At 57.7% G+C, this 14,756-nt stretch overlaps 1 protein-coding gene across 1 annotated transcript; it reads left to right on the forward strand.

Annotated features, from left to right (window-relative positions):
• Positions 1-559: 559 nt before the first annotated feature.
• On the forward strand, positions 560-10,361 carry SLBP (stem-loop binding protein). The gene is made up of 6 exons (XM_025051794.1): positions 560-2,417; positions 4,556-4,615; positions 4,913-5,050; positions 5,672-5,821; positions 6,822-6,903; positions 9,513-10,361. The coding sequence occupies exons 1-6, from the start codon at positions 2,386-2,388 to the stop codon at positions 9,627-9,629; spliced, it is 579 nt and encodes a 192-aa protein (XP_024907562.1). The 5' UTR covers positions 560-2,385; the 3' UTR covers positions 9,630-10,361.
• Positions 10,362-14,756: the final 4,395 nt, after the last annotated feature.

Consider the following 14,756-nt stretch of genomic DNA (forward strand, 5'->3'; position numbering starts at 1 on the left):
GGCCCGGGGCGCGGGCTCGGGGCCGCCCGCCCCGGGGCAGGGGACGCGGGCGGCGCCCGTGGCTCACCAGCCCGACTGGCGAAGGTGTTTGTGGGTCCGCATGACTTCCAGGCACCGAAGATCCTACGAGGTGCCCCAGGGATAGATGTCAACAAAAAGGGACCTCATCAGCCACCGAGCCCCATTATATTCCAAGGACAGTGTCAGGGCCGCCGCGGCTACTCGGGTTCGCACTGGTGAGAGGCAGTTCTGACGTTAGGTGTCGAACCAGAGGCACCAAAGGGGCTGCCAGGGTGCAGACCGTTCAGATTTGCATGCCGTTTCCTGCAGACCGTGAGGAATTAAGCCCGGGTGGACCTCTCCATCCTGAGGCTCCGCGTCTGTCCTCTGGGGCAGCAGCATTTGCATATTTATTTGAGTTTCCCAGGCCGGGCGGTGTGCTGCAGCGCTCAGGGCGCCAGGATTGCTATTTTTGTTGTTCCTGTGCCCTGCCGTGGGTGGGTCAGAAGGTCAGAGTAGGAATTCAATGGGGGGTTGGTGGGGTGGTGGCCGCGAAGGCCCGCTTTGCTGTTCAGAGCTTGGGGCCAGGGGAGGCCTTGGGTGATGACTGGGACTAAATGGGACGTCATCCCTCTGGCGACCCATGTGCCAAGACCCTCAGGTAGGGACGATTTGGCCTGTTTGAGAACTGACTAGAGGACGGTGTGGGCGGGCCACTGCCAAGTTCAGGTGAAGGTGGGTGGAGAGGGTTGAGCAGAGATGTAGGAAACGAGGCTCAGGTTGGATTCTTTAAGGCAGGACTCGGGATACTTGCTGATGAGTGGGGGGCAGGTGACTTGGTGGATTGTGGGGCCGTTTGTCAAGGGGAAGAGGACGGGGTGGGACGGATGTGGCATGGAGAATGTATCGGGGTTAGGCTCAGATGTGTCTCTGATGAACAAGATGGGGTTGGGACAGTAATCTAAGAGCCTGGAGGGGAGGCCACTCGCCTTAGGCAGACATAGGAGCTGTTAGCGCACGTGTGTGACTTTTTGAGGGTTGGGACTAGAGGAGGGTGTGAGTGTAGCCAGGCTGCAGCCAGCCCTGGGGCAGGTGTGCAGAGGGTCACCAAACCTGCCATCGAGATCCCGCTCTGAAGCCTCCCGGGGGCTCCCATGTACCCGAAGGGACAGTGGGGAGCCCTGACGTTGGCTTGGAAGGCCTTACACTCCCACGGCACCCTCTAGCTCACCGGCCGCACGGGCCTCCTCCTTCCTCTGCCTCGGTGGGCCTGCCCCTGGCCTGGGCCCTTTCACCTGCCGTCCGCTCTGCGCACCCCCGCAGTCCCCTGTGGTGACTGGAGTGGAGGCTCGTTTTACATCCTGCCATCCCTTTCTACACTCCAGAGGCTGACTTTAGAAATCCAGCCCGAGTTCTGGGTGGCGTAACTGGGGAGAAACGATAGTGACACGGGGACTAATGGTTCTTCATTGCAGTCGTGCCTTCCCAGCATGCCGCTGGGCCGCAGCGAGAACGGGAGGTTGCTCGCTGTCGCAGCTGACATCTGTCTAGTTTTGATACAGCGGTGATGGCCGACGAAGAATTGAGGAAGTGTAAAAGTGTTCGTGCACATCTAATCTGTGAGGCGCAGACGTACCAATAATTCTAACTGCCAGAGTCCTTGGCACCAAGCCTTGTGTCACGTCGCCTGGTCTCGGCTGAAGGTCTCCTCGAGTTCTAGGTGGGGCTGAGCCAGATTAAGTTGAACCCGACCCGAGGGTGCCCGCCCCAGTCGCCTAAGTCCTGATACGGCAGGGACTCCGCCGTACAGCCTTACACTCTCAGTTTTGATGACAACGTGACGTGTCCTGAGTCATGACTTGCGTGCATCTAAGAGCGAACAGGAGCCCTTGTCAGTTAGGTGCCTTTCGGTGCGCCAGTCACTCTGCTTAGCGTTCAGTGTATTTGAAACCTTTTGAAGTCCTGAAAAAAAGTAGCGCCCGTCGTTTTGCAAATAACAGAGCAGGTCGTGTTAGACGCGTTTCTCGGAGCCGAGGGTGGCCCTTGGCTTTATCGGCCTTTCCCCCCAGCAGACTTTGTCCCCGTGGTCTCGCCAGGCTCTCACGCCGGGTGCACAGCGAAGCTGCCTGAACGAAGCCCGGTCGGGCTGTAAACGAGCCGCCCAAGCTCTGAGCCAGGAGGTTGTGGGGCAGGGACGACCCGGGCCCACTCCCCCGGCACCCTCCAGACCACCTCTGCGCACTTCCCGAGGTCCCGTGTGCGAGGACACCGCGCTCGCGCCAGGGTCCAAGCGCGCCTTCTCCCGATTGCAGCTTCACCACGCCCGAAGGCCCGAAGCCCCGCTCCCGATGTGCGGACTGGGCGAGCGCGGTCGAGGAGGACGAGATGCGGAGCCGCGTGAACAAGGAAATCGCCAGGTAGGCGTCCGGGCCGCTCGGGACGGGGTCCCTGCTGTTGTGACGCCGTGTCAAGTTTGGGGCATGCTTGGGGCGGTGGTTCACGCGAGCCTGGCCCCAGGCCTGCGGCTGCCGGGGTCTGCCGTGTCTCAAGCGCTCCGGGTGAGGGTGCTCACTGCGTCCGAGGATGTGTGCCGGGGCTGGCTCCCCCACGTCGGGGGCGGCCTGCTGAATTGCGGGCGACACTGACCACCGTGATTTGCTCTCGCCTGGCACGCTTGGTGCCGCTCCCGGCAGAGCCGCGGACATGCTCTCTTCACGTAGGGAGTACACACCTGGCACCAGGCTCAGGTGACACCTGGAGATGGCCAGAGCGCAGGGAGGGGTCCCTGACTTGGAGGCCGCGACCCCCGTGCAGTTGTTCCCAGAGCCGTGTGTATCAGCCGCCTCTCCCTGGACTCGCGGTTCGGGTGCTGCCTTCCTGGGTGACACCCTCCCTGGTGTTGTGGGCCTTGCTGCCTCAGGCGTGTGCCACCTGGCCTGTCCAGCCGGTTGGACTCGGGTTCAAATGTGGTGGCTGGGCTCAGAGTCAGTCGAAGTATGTTGAACCGAGTCTGTCGGTTCTCCATTCCGATGACGGAGTGTCCTGGGTGTCGGCGAGGAGGCAGGGCCAGCCTGCCACCCGCTGGTGCCATGCTGGACGGGGTTTGTCACTGCCTCCTTTGGAAAGGCATGGCACACACGGGGTGGATCGTGCTCGTCCAGGGGCCACTTCGTTTCTTTGAGGCTTCAGGAGGCGTGTGGGGTGTGCAGCCTGTGCCCGGGATTGGAAGACACGGCCCATGCTCTGCGCGAGCCGTCTGCTCAGATCGGTCTCAATTCAGTCATCTGTGAAGTTAGGGTCTTTGCCCGGATCCGTGCGGTTTCTCTTTTCTGCCCCCAAGGCTTAGACCAGCTCCTGCCCTGTACCTGTGTCCACCCCTCGCTGGGGACCGTCCGCAGCCCTTGCGCTGTGCAGGGAGACCCTGTCCGTCTCAGCCCTCCTGCTGGTGGACCCCTCTGTGTTCCTCAGCTGTCCCACAGGCCCGTCTCTGAAATGGTCCTCGTTTGCCAGACAGGCCTGCTCTGTTTGGGGCCACTGTGCTGACCACACCCTTTCCGAGGGAAAGCTGCTCAGTCACGCCCAGGTGGTGCGGCCTGCTGGGATGCCGACGGTGGCGGGCTGCCGCACTCTGCCAGGAAGCGCTGAGAATCCAGCTCGCTCCGCTGCAAGGAGGACGCTGCACTCCAGCTGTCTGGGAATTTGAGAACGGGTTTTAGTTACACCTGCGGCTGCTCTTTTCAAGGGGTCTTGGAAAAAATGAAATCTTACAGAAAATGATTTGAGGGACTAGTCCCGGTGATCACAGCGTGCTCCATAACCGGTGTCCTGGACACACAGGAGATGAATTAGTTGCCCACCTCCCGGTGTCTGAGACTGCACGGGACGCCACGGCAAACTTGGGGTCAGGGGCGAGGATTTTAGATTTCGGAAGGAGACGCAGTGGTTCCGAGCATCCGGACACGTGTGTGAACTCCCAGAGGTGGTTCTTCGCTTCTTTCCGGGACATCCCTTTGCAAAGCCGGGTCTTGGTCGCTGCGGTGACGGGAAGCCGATGGCTTGTGAAGTTGTCCCCGGTCAGGGCTGGTGGTCAGCCTCCTCCGACCCAGAGAGCGGGGCAGGCACACCGCCCCTTCGCTGCTAATTGTGGGATGAGAAATAACCCTTTATTTTAGCCTAGGTTTGTTTGAAGGCGACAGAGTGTGGGGATGTAAATATCTAAGCGCGGACCTCACTGCTGGGTTTGGAGCTGGGGCTGTGAGCTTTCTTTGGCCTAGAGAAACCTGCATTATGAGCAGTGCTGCCCACGGACACAGGGTTAGGGACACAGGGTTCAGCCCGATGCCCCGAGCACCTCACCGCTCTCGGCAGGTAGCTTTTGTCTTATTGAGAAGGCGCCTGAGGGAGGTTGAAAATAAGAGAAACCACATGCTCTCACCCCACTCCATTTGTGCCACCCCGCTCAGGAAGAGGGCTCTGCGTCCCGTGTTACCTTGTAGTTCTGCAGGCATTAACTCTTCTACCTTTTTAAAAACAGCAATGTTTATTTCGCTCCTAGGTATAAAAGAAAACTCCTCATAAACGACTTTGGAAGAGAGAGAAAATCATCATCGGGAAGGTAATGCCACGTAAATGTTTCTTTTCTAATTGGATAGACCTGTAATTTATTAATGGAAAAAGTCGTGGACGCGATGCCGATTGTCTCGCTAGCACTTCCGGATTAGTCCACTGCTCACTGACAGACCGTGCGTCTGCTGTGCACTCAGCTGCCCCACCCGTAGCACGGTTCCGGCCTGCCCGGGGTGGGTAGGGTTTGGAGCCCAGAGGACAGAAGCCCTTGGTCTTGTGTGTCTGTTTCCCCGCACGGCGATCTTAGCCGCGAGGCTCGTTGTGTTGTTGATTTTGGTTTCTTCAGTTCTGACTCGAAGGAGTCTGCGTCTGCAGTGCCCGCCGACCTGGAGACGGACGAGGGCGTCCTGATGAGGAGGCAGAAGCAGATCAGCTACGGGAAGAACACCCTCGCCTACGACCGCTACATCAAAGCCGTCCCGAGGTCGTCTCGCCCCTTCGGGATGCCCCCACCCAGTCACAGTGACAGTCCGGTCGGAAGGACCGCGTAGATGGCAGACCCGAGTCTAGGAATAGGTCACCTACTATGAACTATTAGTGACTTTCAGGCACTTATAGAAATAAGAGTGACTTGGTGACTAAAGAATCGAGGACAGGAAGATTTAAAAAGTAACACTTTCACTGTTTAGAATATTGGACGACATTTCATTTTCCAGGCCCCAGCCGTCTTCGTGTGTGAAGTTTATTAAAATACACGATGGGGAAGGGTGCGGTTTTAACTTGTAGATTGTAGAGACCTGACTGGGGACAAAAACGTGCAGTGCCCCGTGTGGTCCAGGCCGCGTGCTCTTGCCCCCCCGCCCCCGCACGGGGACACCGGGCTCTAGGGAGCGTGTCCCGTTGCAGGACTGAGATGCGGGTGTACTTTCCCGCAGCACAGACCGCGGAGGAGCAGGGAGTCGTGCGTGCTTCCCCTCCGTCACGGCCCATCCTGCAGACTGTCAGGCGACCTGTGCTTTGTAGAGAATGGTAATCTCAGAGCACTTGACCTTCAGGCTGTGCAGACGTGCGTGGTGTGTGCTAGGGTAATGTCCCTCTCCTGCAGACACCTTCGACAACCTGGCATTCATCCCAAGACCCCCAACAAATTCAAGAAGTACAGCCGACGGTCGTGGGACCAGCAGATCAAACTCTGGAAGGTGGCTCTGCATTTTTGGGATCCTCCAGCTGAAGAAGGATGTGATTTCCAAGAAATGTATGTCTGAACTCTCTGTGTCCCTTGTGTGGCAGGCGGGTCATCATGATGTGAAGCCCCCCCGAAGTTCCAGGGGGAGAACAGAGCAGCCGCCTGACGTGGCTGCACGTCCGCTCTCTGAGCGCGAGTGTGCGGAGCTGGGCGGGGGGCGCTGGGGGTGGCCGGAGGGAGGAGCGTGCTTCCTGGACCGAAGTTACCTTCGTAGCTAGAAAGAACGGAGCTGAGTAAACCTGAAACTACGTGGGGTTTTACTTACTTTTAAGATAAACATTCCAAAAATTTGTCGAGTCATTTATTTTGAATTGTGAAAATAAAAGGCCTTTTTTTAAGCTGAAGAAGGCTTTCGTCTTTCCCCGTTGGCTCTTGAACTTGTGCCTGGTGGGCGAGGCCGCGGGCCGACTTGCCACGTGGTCGGGGGGCCGTGGCCTCCCGCCGTCCAGTTCCTCTCCTCGGCCCTTCTCAGCCTGAGCCCCCCCCCCCGCCCCAGACACATTTACCTCTTTGGCACGTTTGCTTCGTGCTGGGAAAATTTATTAGAAACCGTCACGTTTGGAATGATCTTAACGTGGCTTTACAAATTTGGCCTTGCAGTTGTCCTACCGATTTCTTTCTAGTTGACTCTGTTGTCCTAATCTCTTTACGAGGACAAAATGGGAAGGAGCGGGGCTGTGTGGCGGCAGCTCACAGTGTCCGTCTCATCAGGATGGGGCTCGGTGTCGACCCTTCTCTTCAGGTGGCCCGTGGGCCTGGGTCGTTGCTCCGGGCCGAGAACTGGCAGAGCGCGGTGGGCCCCCAGCCCGGGGGTTCTGCCAGCTTTCCCCCAGGTCGACTGGCGCATGGGAGTCCCTGAGCGCTGTCGGGTCCACCGGGGGCGGAGGAGACTTGTCAGCGTCCTCGCTGGCAGCGACCTGTTGGGGGTGTGTGTTGTTAGGGAACAGTCTGCCTCGTGTGTCTGCTGGCTGTGAGGGGCGGTGCCTGACACGCTTGTTTGCTCTTGCAGACACCCCGTGGACCTCGGGGAGATGGAGACCGAGGCCGCAGAGAGCAGCTCCGGGTCCCAGAGCAGCTCCCAGGAAAACCTCGTAAGTGCCCCCCCGGCGTCGCCCCCAGCGTGGTGGTGGCGGCTACCTGCGGGCAGTCCGTGCCGCCTGATGAGCTGCTCTCCGCTGCAGTTGGGTTTCGATGCTTCCGAGGAAGGGGCTCCTCACCCCTGTCTTGGTGCCGTCAAATGCCGGCCGTGACAGATGCCTGGGCAGCGGCCTCAGCAGGTTTGCGGTTCGGTCCAACCGTTTCCATTCGGAAGCGAAGGCCTTTCCGTGCGGCTCCGGCTCTGTGGGCGCCGGAGCCATGTGCCGGTGGGTACAGCAAGCAAAGCGGTGCTGTCAGCCAAGGGGCTTCCCGCACTTGCCAATTTTAAAAAAATCACGTTTTCCAGGAAAGAAATTCAAAGGTTAAAAGCAATGTGCAGGGGGCGGCTCCGTCGTGCAGCCATGAGCACGTCTGCCTTACACACGGAAGGTCCTGGGTTCGTGCCCCAGTGGAGCCGCGGACCATGCCCGGGGTGCGCCGGGCCCCGGCTGCACGCCGCGAGCGTGTGGGAGGGGACCCCCCGCCTTCAGAGATCCAGCTCTTAGGGAAAGGGGAAACGGCAAAAGCCGTGGCTCAGGCGTGGAAGTGGGCGCGCGGGGCGTCAAAGGTGGGGAAGCAAAGCGATGCGCAGAAGCGCCTCACCTTTAGTTCGTGGCTACCGGTCAGGTGCGAGCGAGTGCGCGCCCGCCGCCCACGACGGAGCGGGCCCCTCCTTCCCATGAAGGGGACCTCCCCAGTGTCTGTATGTGGAAATGTGCAGCGTATTAAGTGTAAACGAAAGATTGGACACTAGAACACAGACGTCTGTGACAGGTTCACGCCCTGTAAGCCCGCCCCGCACCGCGCCTGCGCCCCAGTTTTGAGGGCCACCTGCAACCGTGCACTGTCTGTGACTGACGGTCTGCGACAGGTTAGAGGTCACACAAATGTCTGACGGTGGAGGAAAGGCAAAATCGTGTTTGTGTCACAGGGACGGCTGCCACAGGTTGATTCTGAAGACGGACGATGCAGGGAAATTGTTGGGGTGAATAAAACCAGGGTGTTTCACGCCAGGACGGCCCCAGCCGTGTGACGTTCACACGGAGGCAGGACTAGGAGCATGCTCAGGAAGGCCTCACGTGGCATCCTTGGTTTGGGTTAAGAGTACCCCGTGTCCCGGCTCAAGAAACATTGTGAATGTGCCACATGCAGCCCCCAGTCAGGTGGAGGTGCGTGTGGGGAGCCGGCCCGCGAGGGCGAGAGGCCGGGGTTCTGGCGGGTTCCTGGGGTCTTCCAAGGGCAGGTGGCTCAGACGTGGCTGGGTGTACGGAGGGAAGAGCCGGGCCAGGATAGGTACTGAGGACGAGGACACCCGGGCGACTGACTGCTGGTGTCCCCAGCCGCCCAGGCCGGCGGCAGGGGGTGGGGCTTCGCGGCTGAACGTTGGCGTAACCACAGCTGGTCGCGTGCTCGGGAGCCGCGGCGCGGGGGCCGCACGGCCAGCAAGCGTCCTCGCTCGGGTTCCCGCTGCCCTGGTGACTCTTCTCTGTTTTGGTCCGGAATTTAATCAAGGACTGAGCGTTTAAATCGCCAGGTGTCTTAAATTCTTTTTAACCTAGAATAGTTTTCTGGCCTCCCCCCTGACTTTGACCTTTCTCAGGGTTCAGGCTAGTGAAGCAGGGCGTTCCTCGCCGTTGGGGGGGAGGATGTCGCTGTCACACGCTCCTTACGAGTCAGACCCAGGTAGCGCCTCGGGAAAGACCGTGACAGTGGGGTGGAGTGAGGCGATTCAGGTGCTGGCAGCCAGGCTTCGCCACTGTAAAAACAAATTTTTTTAATAGTCACTTAAAACTTTGGTTTTAGTTGGTATAACCATTGGGCTCCAACTAGTTTAAACGCCCTAAATTGTAAACTCTAGCGTTTGAATATATGACCCTTCAGTTAAACATTTTTAATGGAAAAGGCAAAACCTCTTCATTAAAACGATTCAAAGACTTGTTAAACTGTCACTTCCTGTTCTGACAGCCACCGTCCAGTTCTGTCCAGCTTTTAAGCACTCTGTCTCTGCTTGGGAAAGTGTGCGTGGGTCTGTGCAGTGCCCTGTGAATGGCTCAGCCTGTCCCTTTGGGTCCCTCCCACTGTGGTTCCCAGAAGTTTCAGGGGTGGGCTTGGGGAGGGGCCGCCCTCCCGCACTGCACCTGTGGCTGGAGTTGAGGCAAATCTGTCAGCGATTCAGTGGCATTCTGCCTCACATGTCTCACGGTGACAGCACTCACCAGGCCACGCGGCGGCTCCCATCCGAGCAGGGTGGCTGCAGCTCAGAGGCCTTCAAGGGTCCCTTGGCCTCTAATCTGGGAGGCGGGGGTAGTCATTTGACATATCCGGCTAAACTAGAGTTTGGCGACGTTTCCACGGGTCTTAATCGCTGACTGCTTTGGGTTCACTGACAACGTGTTCCAGTGTCCCCAGGCCTTAGCTGGTGATCGCAGTCTCAGGCCTGTAGTGCCGCGGGCAGAGGGCCAGGCACACACTCCCTCGGTGGGGGCGGCGGCCTTGTGCTGCCACCGGCGGCAAGTCCCGTTCGTCTGAGCAGCCAGCCCTGACTCCTGCTTCTGTTTTCCAGGATATGTTCTCTGGCACACCCACCAAAGTCAGACACGTGGACTGCCAAGCAGAGGACGAGTTCGACTTGGAAGCTTGTTTAACTGAACCCTTGAAGGACTTCTCGGCCATGAGCTAACTGTACTGCGTGAGGCCACTGAGCACGTTGTCACTACCGGGCAGGTGGAGGGCCAGCCGGGTGTGCTCATGCATTTGTAACGGGGTGGTTTCTGTTAATAGTTTGTTATCTCATGGTGAATTGTTATTCTTGCCTTATTTTCTCAAGAAACAATTTTATGTATAGTGAGTGTATTTTGCATGTTTTAAATAGTAAATGGAACTAAGTGCAGTGAAAATTGAACTTAGAGCTATGTTGCAACAAACTCCAAGCCGACCGCCAAGCGCACATGGCCTGTTCCCGTGACGTTTTTGACGGTGGGTTGCCACTCGTCACGCAGCTGGTATGGCTTTGACCGTATGTTCACAGGACCAGCCTGGCTGCAGCTTTCTTTACTGGCATCTACGTGTTCTTGGAATCAGGCCTCTAATAGCTTTACGGAAACTTAATTTTTGGCCTTCTGTCAATGCATCGAAGTGGCTTTTCCCCTCGCATAGAGCACTGAATAGTCGGATATTAGATGGAGCTGTTGAATTCATGGATTTCATGTAAATTACGGTCTTAGCCTGGTCCTTGTCAGTAGCACGGGCAGGTCTTGTCCCAGGCGTGCCTGGCGGTCTGGGCTGCAGAGGGGTTTGGAAGGGACGTTTTTTACACAGTTAATTCACCATGTAAAAGTGCTGTAAATGATAATGTGTAATGTATACAGGTTTTCTGTTCAAATATTCAATTGTAAGCTTCTTGTTAAGACTGTTAAGTTTCTAATGCTTTTGTATGGAATACCGCCAGGGCGGCACCTGCGTGCGGAAGACCCAGGTGAGCGCCTGTCCGCCTCGGGCACGCGGGAGGACGGGAGGACGCACGGGGTGGCGGCAGTGTCCTGCCCGGTCTCGTTAACCTCACTGCGCCTGCTGAGGACGACCCTGTCTTATGGCGGGAGCTGGGGCCCAGTCACACTCTCGGTGTGCGCTTCCCTCAGACCCCAGGCCTCCTGCTCGAGGGACGTGCGTGTCCGGCAGACGTCTCTCGTGCACCAAGGAAGCCAGGGCCCTGGGCGCGGTGCTGCTGGGCAGCTGGGGTGACATCAGGGCGGTGCGGTCTACCCAAGAGCTGAGCGGGCGTTGGACTTGGGTCCTTGGTGGGCTGCACTGCCCATGGCACGTCTTCCAGCCACTGCTCGGACCCTGGCTGCTGCCACCAGCTCACAGACACCCCAGGAAGCGCCGAGCTTGCCTCAAGCAAGCGACAGGCTCCGGCAGCTTTGTTAGGGGTTTCAGAAGGGCGGAAGGCTGTCCCTGTTCATTTAACACATGTGTTGATCCCATACTTTGTGTCAGGCATAGTCCAGCAGACGCTGGGAACATGCAGAAGACAGGATGCTCAGGTCTGCACTCAGGCCGTAATGGGGACGGGAGGCCATAGATACGCTGTGAGGTTCAGGGACAGTAGAGGGCAGAGGGCGTGGGCAGTGCCAGGTGGTGGCGACATGTCTCTTCTGTGGTGTTTTCACAGGGACAGTCTGGGTGGGGGTGTGGGCTGCCGCCAGAATCCTCAGACGTGGGAGGACCGCAGGCCGGTGTGGAGGGACTTCGAGGCATTGTGAGGAACGTGGGGTGGTGGACCCTGAGGGTCCCTGGAGATGGCGGTGAGGGCGGGTGGGCCCTGGGGTTTCAGGGACTGGAGCAGTGGGCGTCCTTGCTGGGTCCGGCCAGCTTAGCAGCACCGCAGCGTGCAGTGTGGTGGGGGTGTGACATGCGCTGGGTGACTCTGGTCAGGTTTCTAGGCAGCACCTAAGGGACTGCTGGCTCCCCACTGCTTACTCTGAAGGGTGTCAGTCGAGAGAAGCTGATGCAGGATTTCCAGCGGCAAGGAGCAGCACCCGGCGGGCTCGGCTTCTCCGCCTTTCCGGATGGCGGATGAGGCTGCTGCGCAGAGGGCCCCCGGGCAGAGCTGGTCTGGTCGGAGGGAGGTGGGGTCAGGAGCTGGGCCATGCCGACGTGGCTTGCTAGGGCCCTGGGAACGAGCACGCCACCAAACAGCAGGGCTCCTGAGAAACTCCAGAGCTCATCTCAGCAGAAGCCTGGGTCAGAAGGCTTGATTGACACCTGTGCACGTGGCTCTTGTCTCATGAACCCTAATAAGATTCACAAGACACTCAAAACACTTTCAAAAGAATTATATTGGCAAAAACACTGCCAGTTTGGGTCGAAAGGCACAGGCAGTAGACATGAAAGGCCCTTGGACCCTTGAGATTCCACGGGCCGAGAAACTACTGAGCTGCAGATTTGGGCCCCTTTCATGGCAAAGTGGGAGACGGGCGTGGGGCCAGGAGCCCACAGGCAGAGCCAGGGCGTGGAAGGTGTCCCATGGAGCGAGACCGAGGCCTCGTCAAGGAACCGCCATGGCCAGCGACTCCTGTGTCCTTCCCGCTCTGCGCAGGAGTGTCTATAACAGTTACCCCAGTCTGCTGGGTGTGTGAGTGGCAGGCCTGGGACACAGGGCAGACAAGTCGTCCCTTTAGTCTAGAGGTCTCCGGGCTGAGAGGAAGCCACACCAGGAGAGCCGATCTCGGTGATGAGACCGGGCTTCAGGCTGATGCTGCAGCGGGTGAGATTGGAGGCCTGGGCAGGCCGGTGACTGACTTGTGGCAGAGGAGGCCAGCAGGAGGCGGGGCGGGAGTGAGTGAGAGATGAGGTCGGGTTGGGGTGCCGCCTGGGGGGACCTGGCTGTCCTCTGAGGGCAGCGGGGAGGCCCTGAGATGGGCATGACATCTGACTCAGCTCCTAGAAGAATCTACCCTGGCTACTAGCGTTTGCTTGACATTTAGGTTCTTAGAATTCTCTTAAGCACGGAGAAAGTCTCCAGGCTCTGGTGCTTGCCTTTAATGCTGACATAATCTAGTATTCTCCATGAGCGTTCCAAATAACCAGCAGGCTGGGGCGGGTTGCTTTATTCTCGACTTGTACATCGAACCAGGCAGTGTCAGAACTAAATTAAGTTTGTCCGGCATGATTAATTCTTCACGATCCCAGGCTGATGGCTATCTCGCTCCCGTTGGTGGTTCATTTTCCTATCTTCCCGTGTCTAGATGGACATGGCCAGCTTATCAGGGTTGTCATCCTGCATTCTCCGACTTATTTTTTCATGTATCACGAAGCCATTCTCGTTTCTTGCCGGTCCATCGGGATTCTGTCCTCCAGGTGCTCTTCTCAGCAACTCGGCCATCGAGTTGCTGATTCCTCTGTCCCTTTGGTGGGAAGACGAGATGGGGCCTCCCAGGTGAGTCAGCAGCCTCCGCCTGGACCGGAAGCCTGCACTCTGGACCCGTGCGAGTGGCTCTTCTGATTAAGGTAGGGTGTACAGCGTTTTTTTCCCCCCCATGTAGGCAAATTTGAAAGGACTGTTGGGTAAGGTCATGTTACTGTACTTGACAAACTGCAAGTGCCTTGCAAACGAACGTGTTAGCTGGCTCCGTGTGTGTGTGTGGGGGGAGAGGGTTGAGGAGGAGTGGGCCTTTTGATCGTCAGGTTACATATTTTATGTTTACGCATCTTGAGGAGTGTATTTACTTATGTTTTAATTTCACCTAAGCCACTGTGAGACTCACACTTCAAAGAGGCATGTAAAATTTTCTGGAAAAATACTTCCTTAGTGTAGGTGTGTAGGAAGGGAAGGCTCCAGATATTGCCACTAGGGGCTCGGTGACTGGCGTTCCAACACGGACACCAACTGCGTAGGTGCCCCAGAGGGCGCCTCCTGGCCCGGCGCCTCAGGGGCACTTTGTGTTCAGTGAGGAGCACAGACCTGCCATCTAGTCCCCGCTGTGAGATGGAGCCCTCATGTCCACATCTGCATCGTGTCCACCTCGCAGGCTGGCTCTAAGGAGAAGGTGCATGCCACACGCTTCCCAGTGCTCGGTGACGGCAGCTGTTTGGTTGCAGAGGGCCTCCCTGGACGTGTTGACAAAGCCCTGCACTTGCATTAATAATGGGCAGGGCAGGGATGGTTTTCGGCAGGACTGACGACCGCTGGCAACCAGGCACGGGGCTGTCGGGGACAGGCTCCCAGCTGCCACGTCGAGGCCCAGGGCGGGGTTGCCTCTGCCTCGGGAGGGCTCCTGGAACCAGTTCAGTGTATGCTGTCTCCCCTACCCCCGTGAACACCGAGACACGCAAGGGGCAGGTGGCAGGCCGCCCAGTGGCCCTGAATGCAATTTTGAAGGGGGTTTCCCGGTGAGACGGTGTCAGCGCATTCGCTGTGTTCTTAGGGAAAAGGCAGAACTTGTGAGTTTCCAGCATTTGCTCTGTGAAAGACTCTGTTAAGAGGTTGAAAAGACAAACTGCGGACTCGGAGGAATCCTTGCGAACCACATATCCGACATAGGACGTGTTTTTGTTATAAAGAACTCTGAAAATTCGAGAGTGAGAAACAGACGCAGCTGGGGCGTGAGGAGAAGGGCGAGAGGAGACATCTGGGTTACTGGGGGGGAAAGGCCCTCTCTGCGGTACCGTCTCCCAGTCCATGGATGTGGGTCTCCGTGTCACTCGTAAGTTCTTGAACCGCCTTCTGTAACGCTTTGTCGCCTTCCCCATAAAGGTCTCATAAAACCTCATAGGAACCTGATCGTTAGCCTGGTACTTTCTAAACGTTCCATGTTCTGTGTGTTGCATGTGAAAAGCATCGTCACTGTTGTATATTCATGTGTCCTGCTCCCTTGCTGACATCGTAACAGATTTGTTGTATGTTGACCATATCTTTTCTTGGTCTTTGTAGAAAACCATGTTTAGAATAAATAATGGCAGGTTCAGTTTTTCCTTCGCAGCCCTTATAACCTGTATTTGTTTCTTATATTGTGCTGGTGATGCTCTATAGTATACTCTTAAATTTTTAAGAGCCAGGGACTTGCCCAAGGTCACCAAGCAGCTCACAGGCAGGACGGGGACTGCCCGTGCAATAGGGACCCTGGTGTCGGAAGATGGGGGCTCCGAGCCCAGGCTGCGGGCAGGGCCCAGCCCTTCGCTCCAGCCTGAGCCACAGGGTTTCCCGGCCCAGAGGCCACTCCCGCCGCCTTATGTCGCCATCGCCTTCGCGTCCAGAGCATGCTCACGTGTGTGCGGGCTCCACCCCCGCCCCGGCGCAGGCCCCGCC

This window comes from Pteropus alecto, unplaced genomic scaffold (genome assembly GCF_000325575.1).
Source record: "Pteropus alecto unplaced genomic scaffold, ASM32557v1 scaffold5, whole genome shotgun sequence".
Taxonomy (NCBI): Eukaryota; Metazoa; Chordata; class Mammalia; order Chiroptera; family Pteropodidae; genus Pteropus; species Pteropus alecto.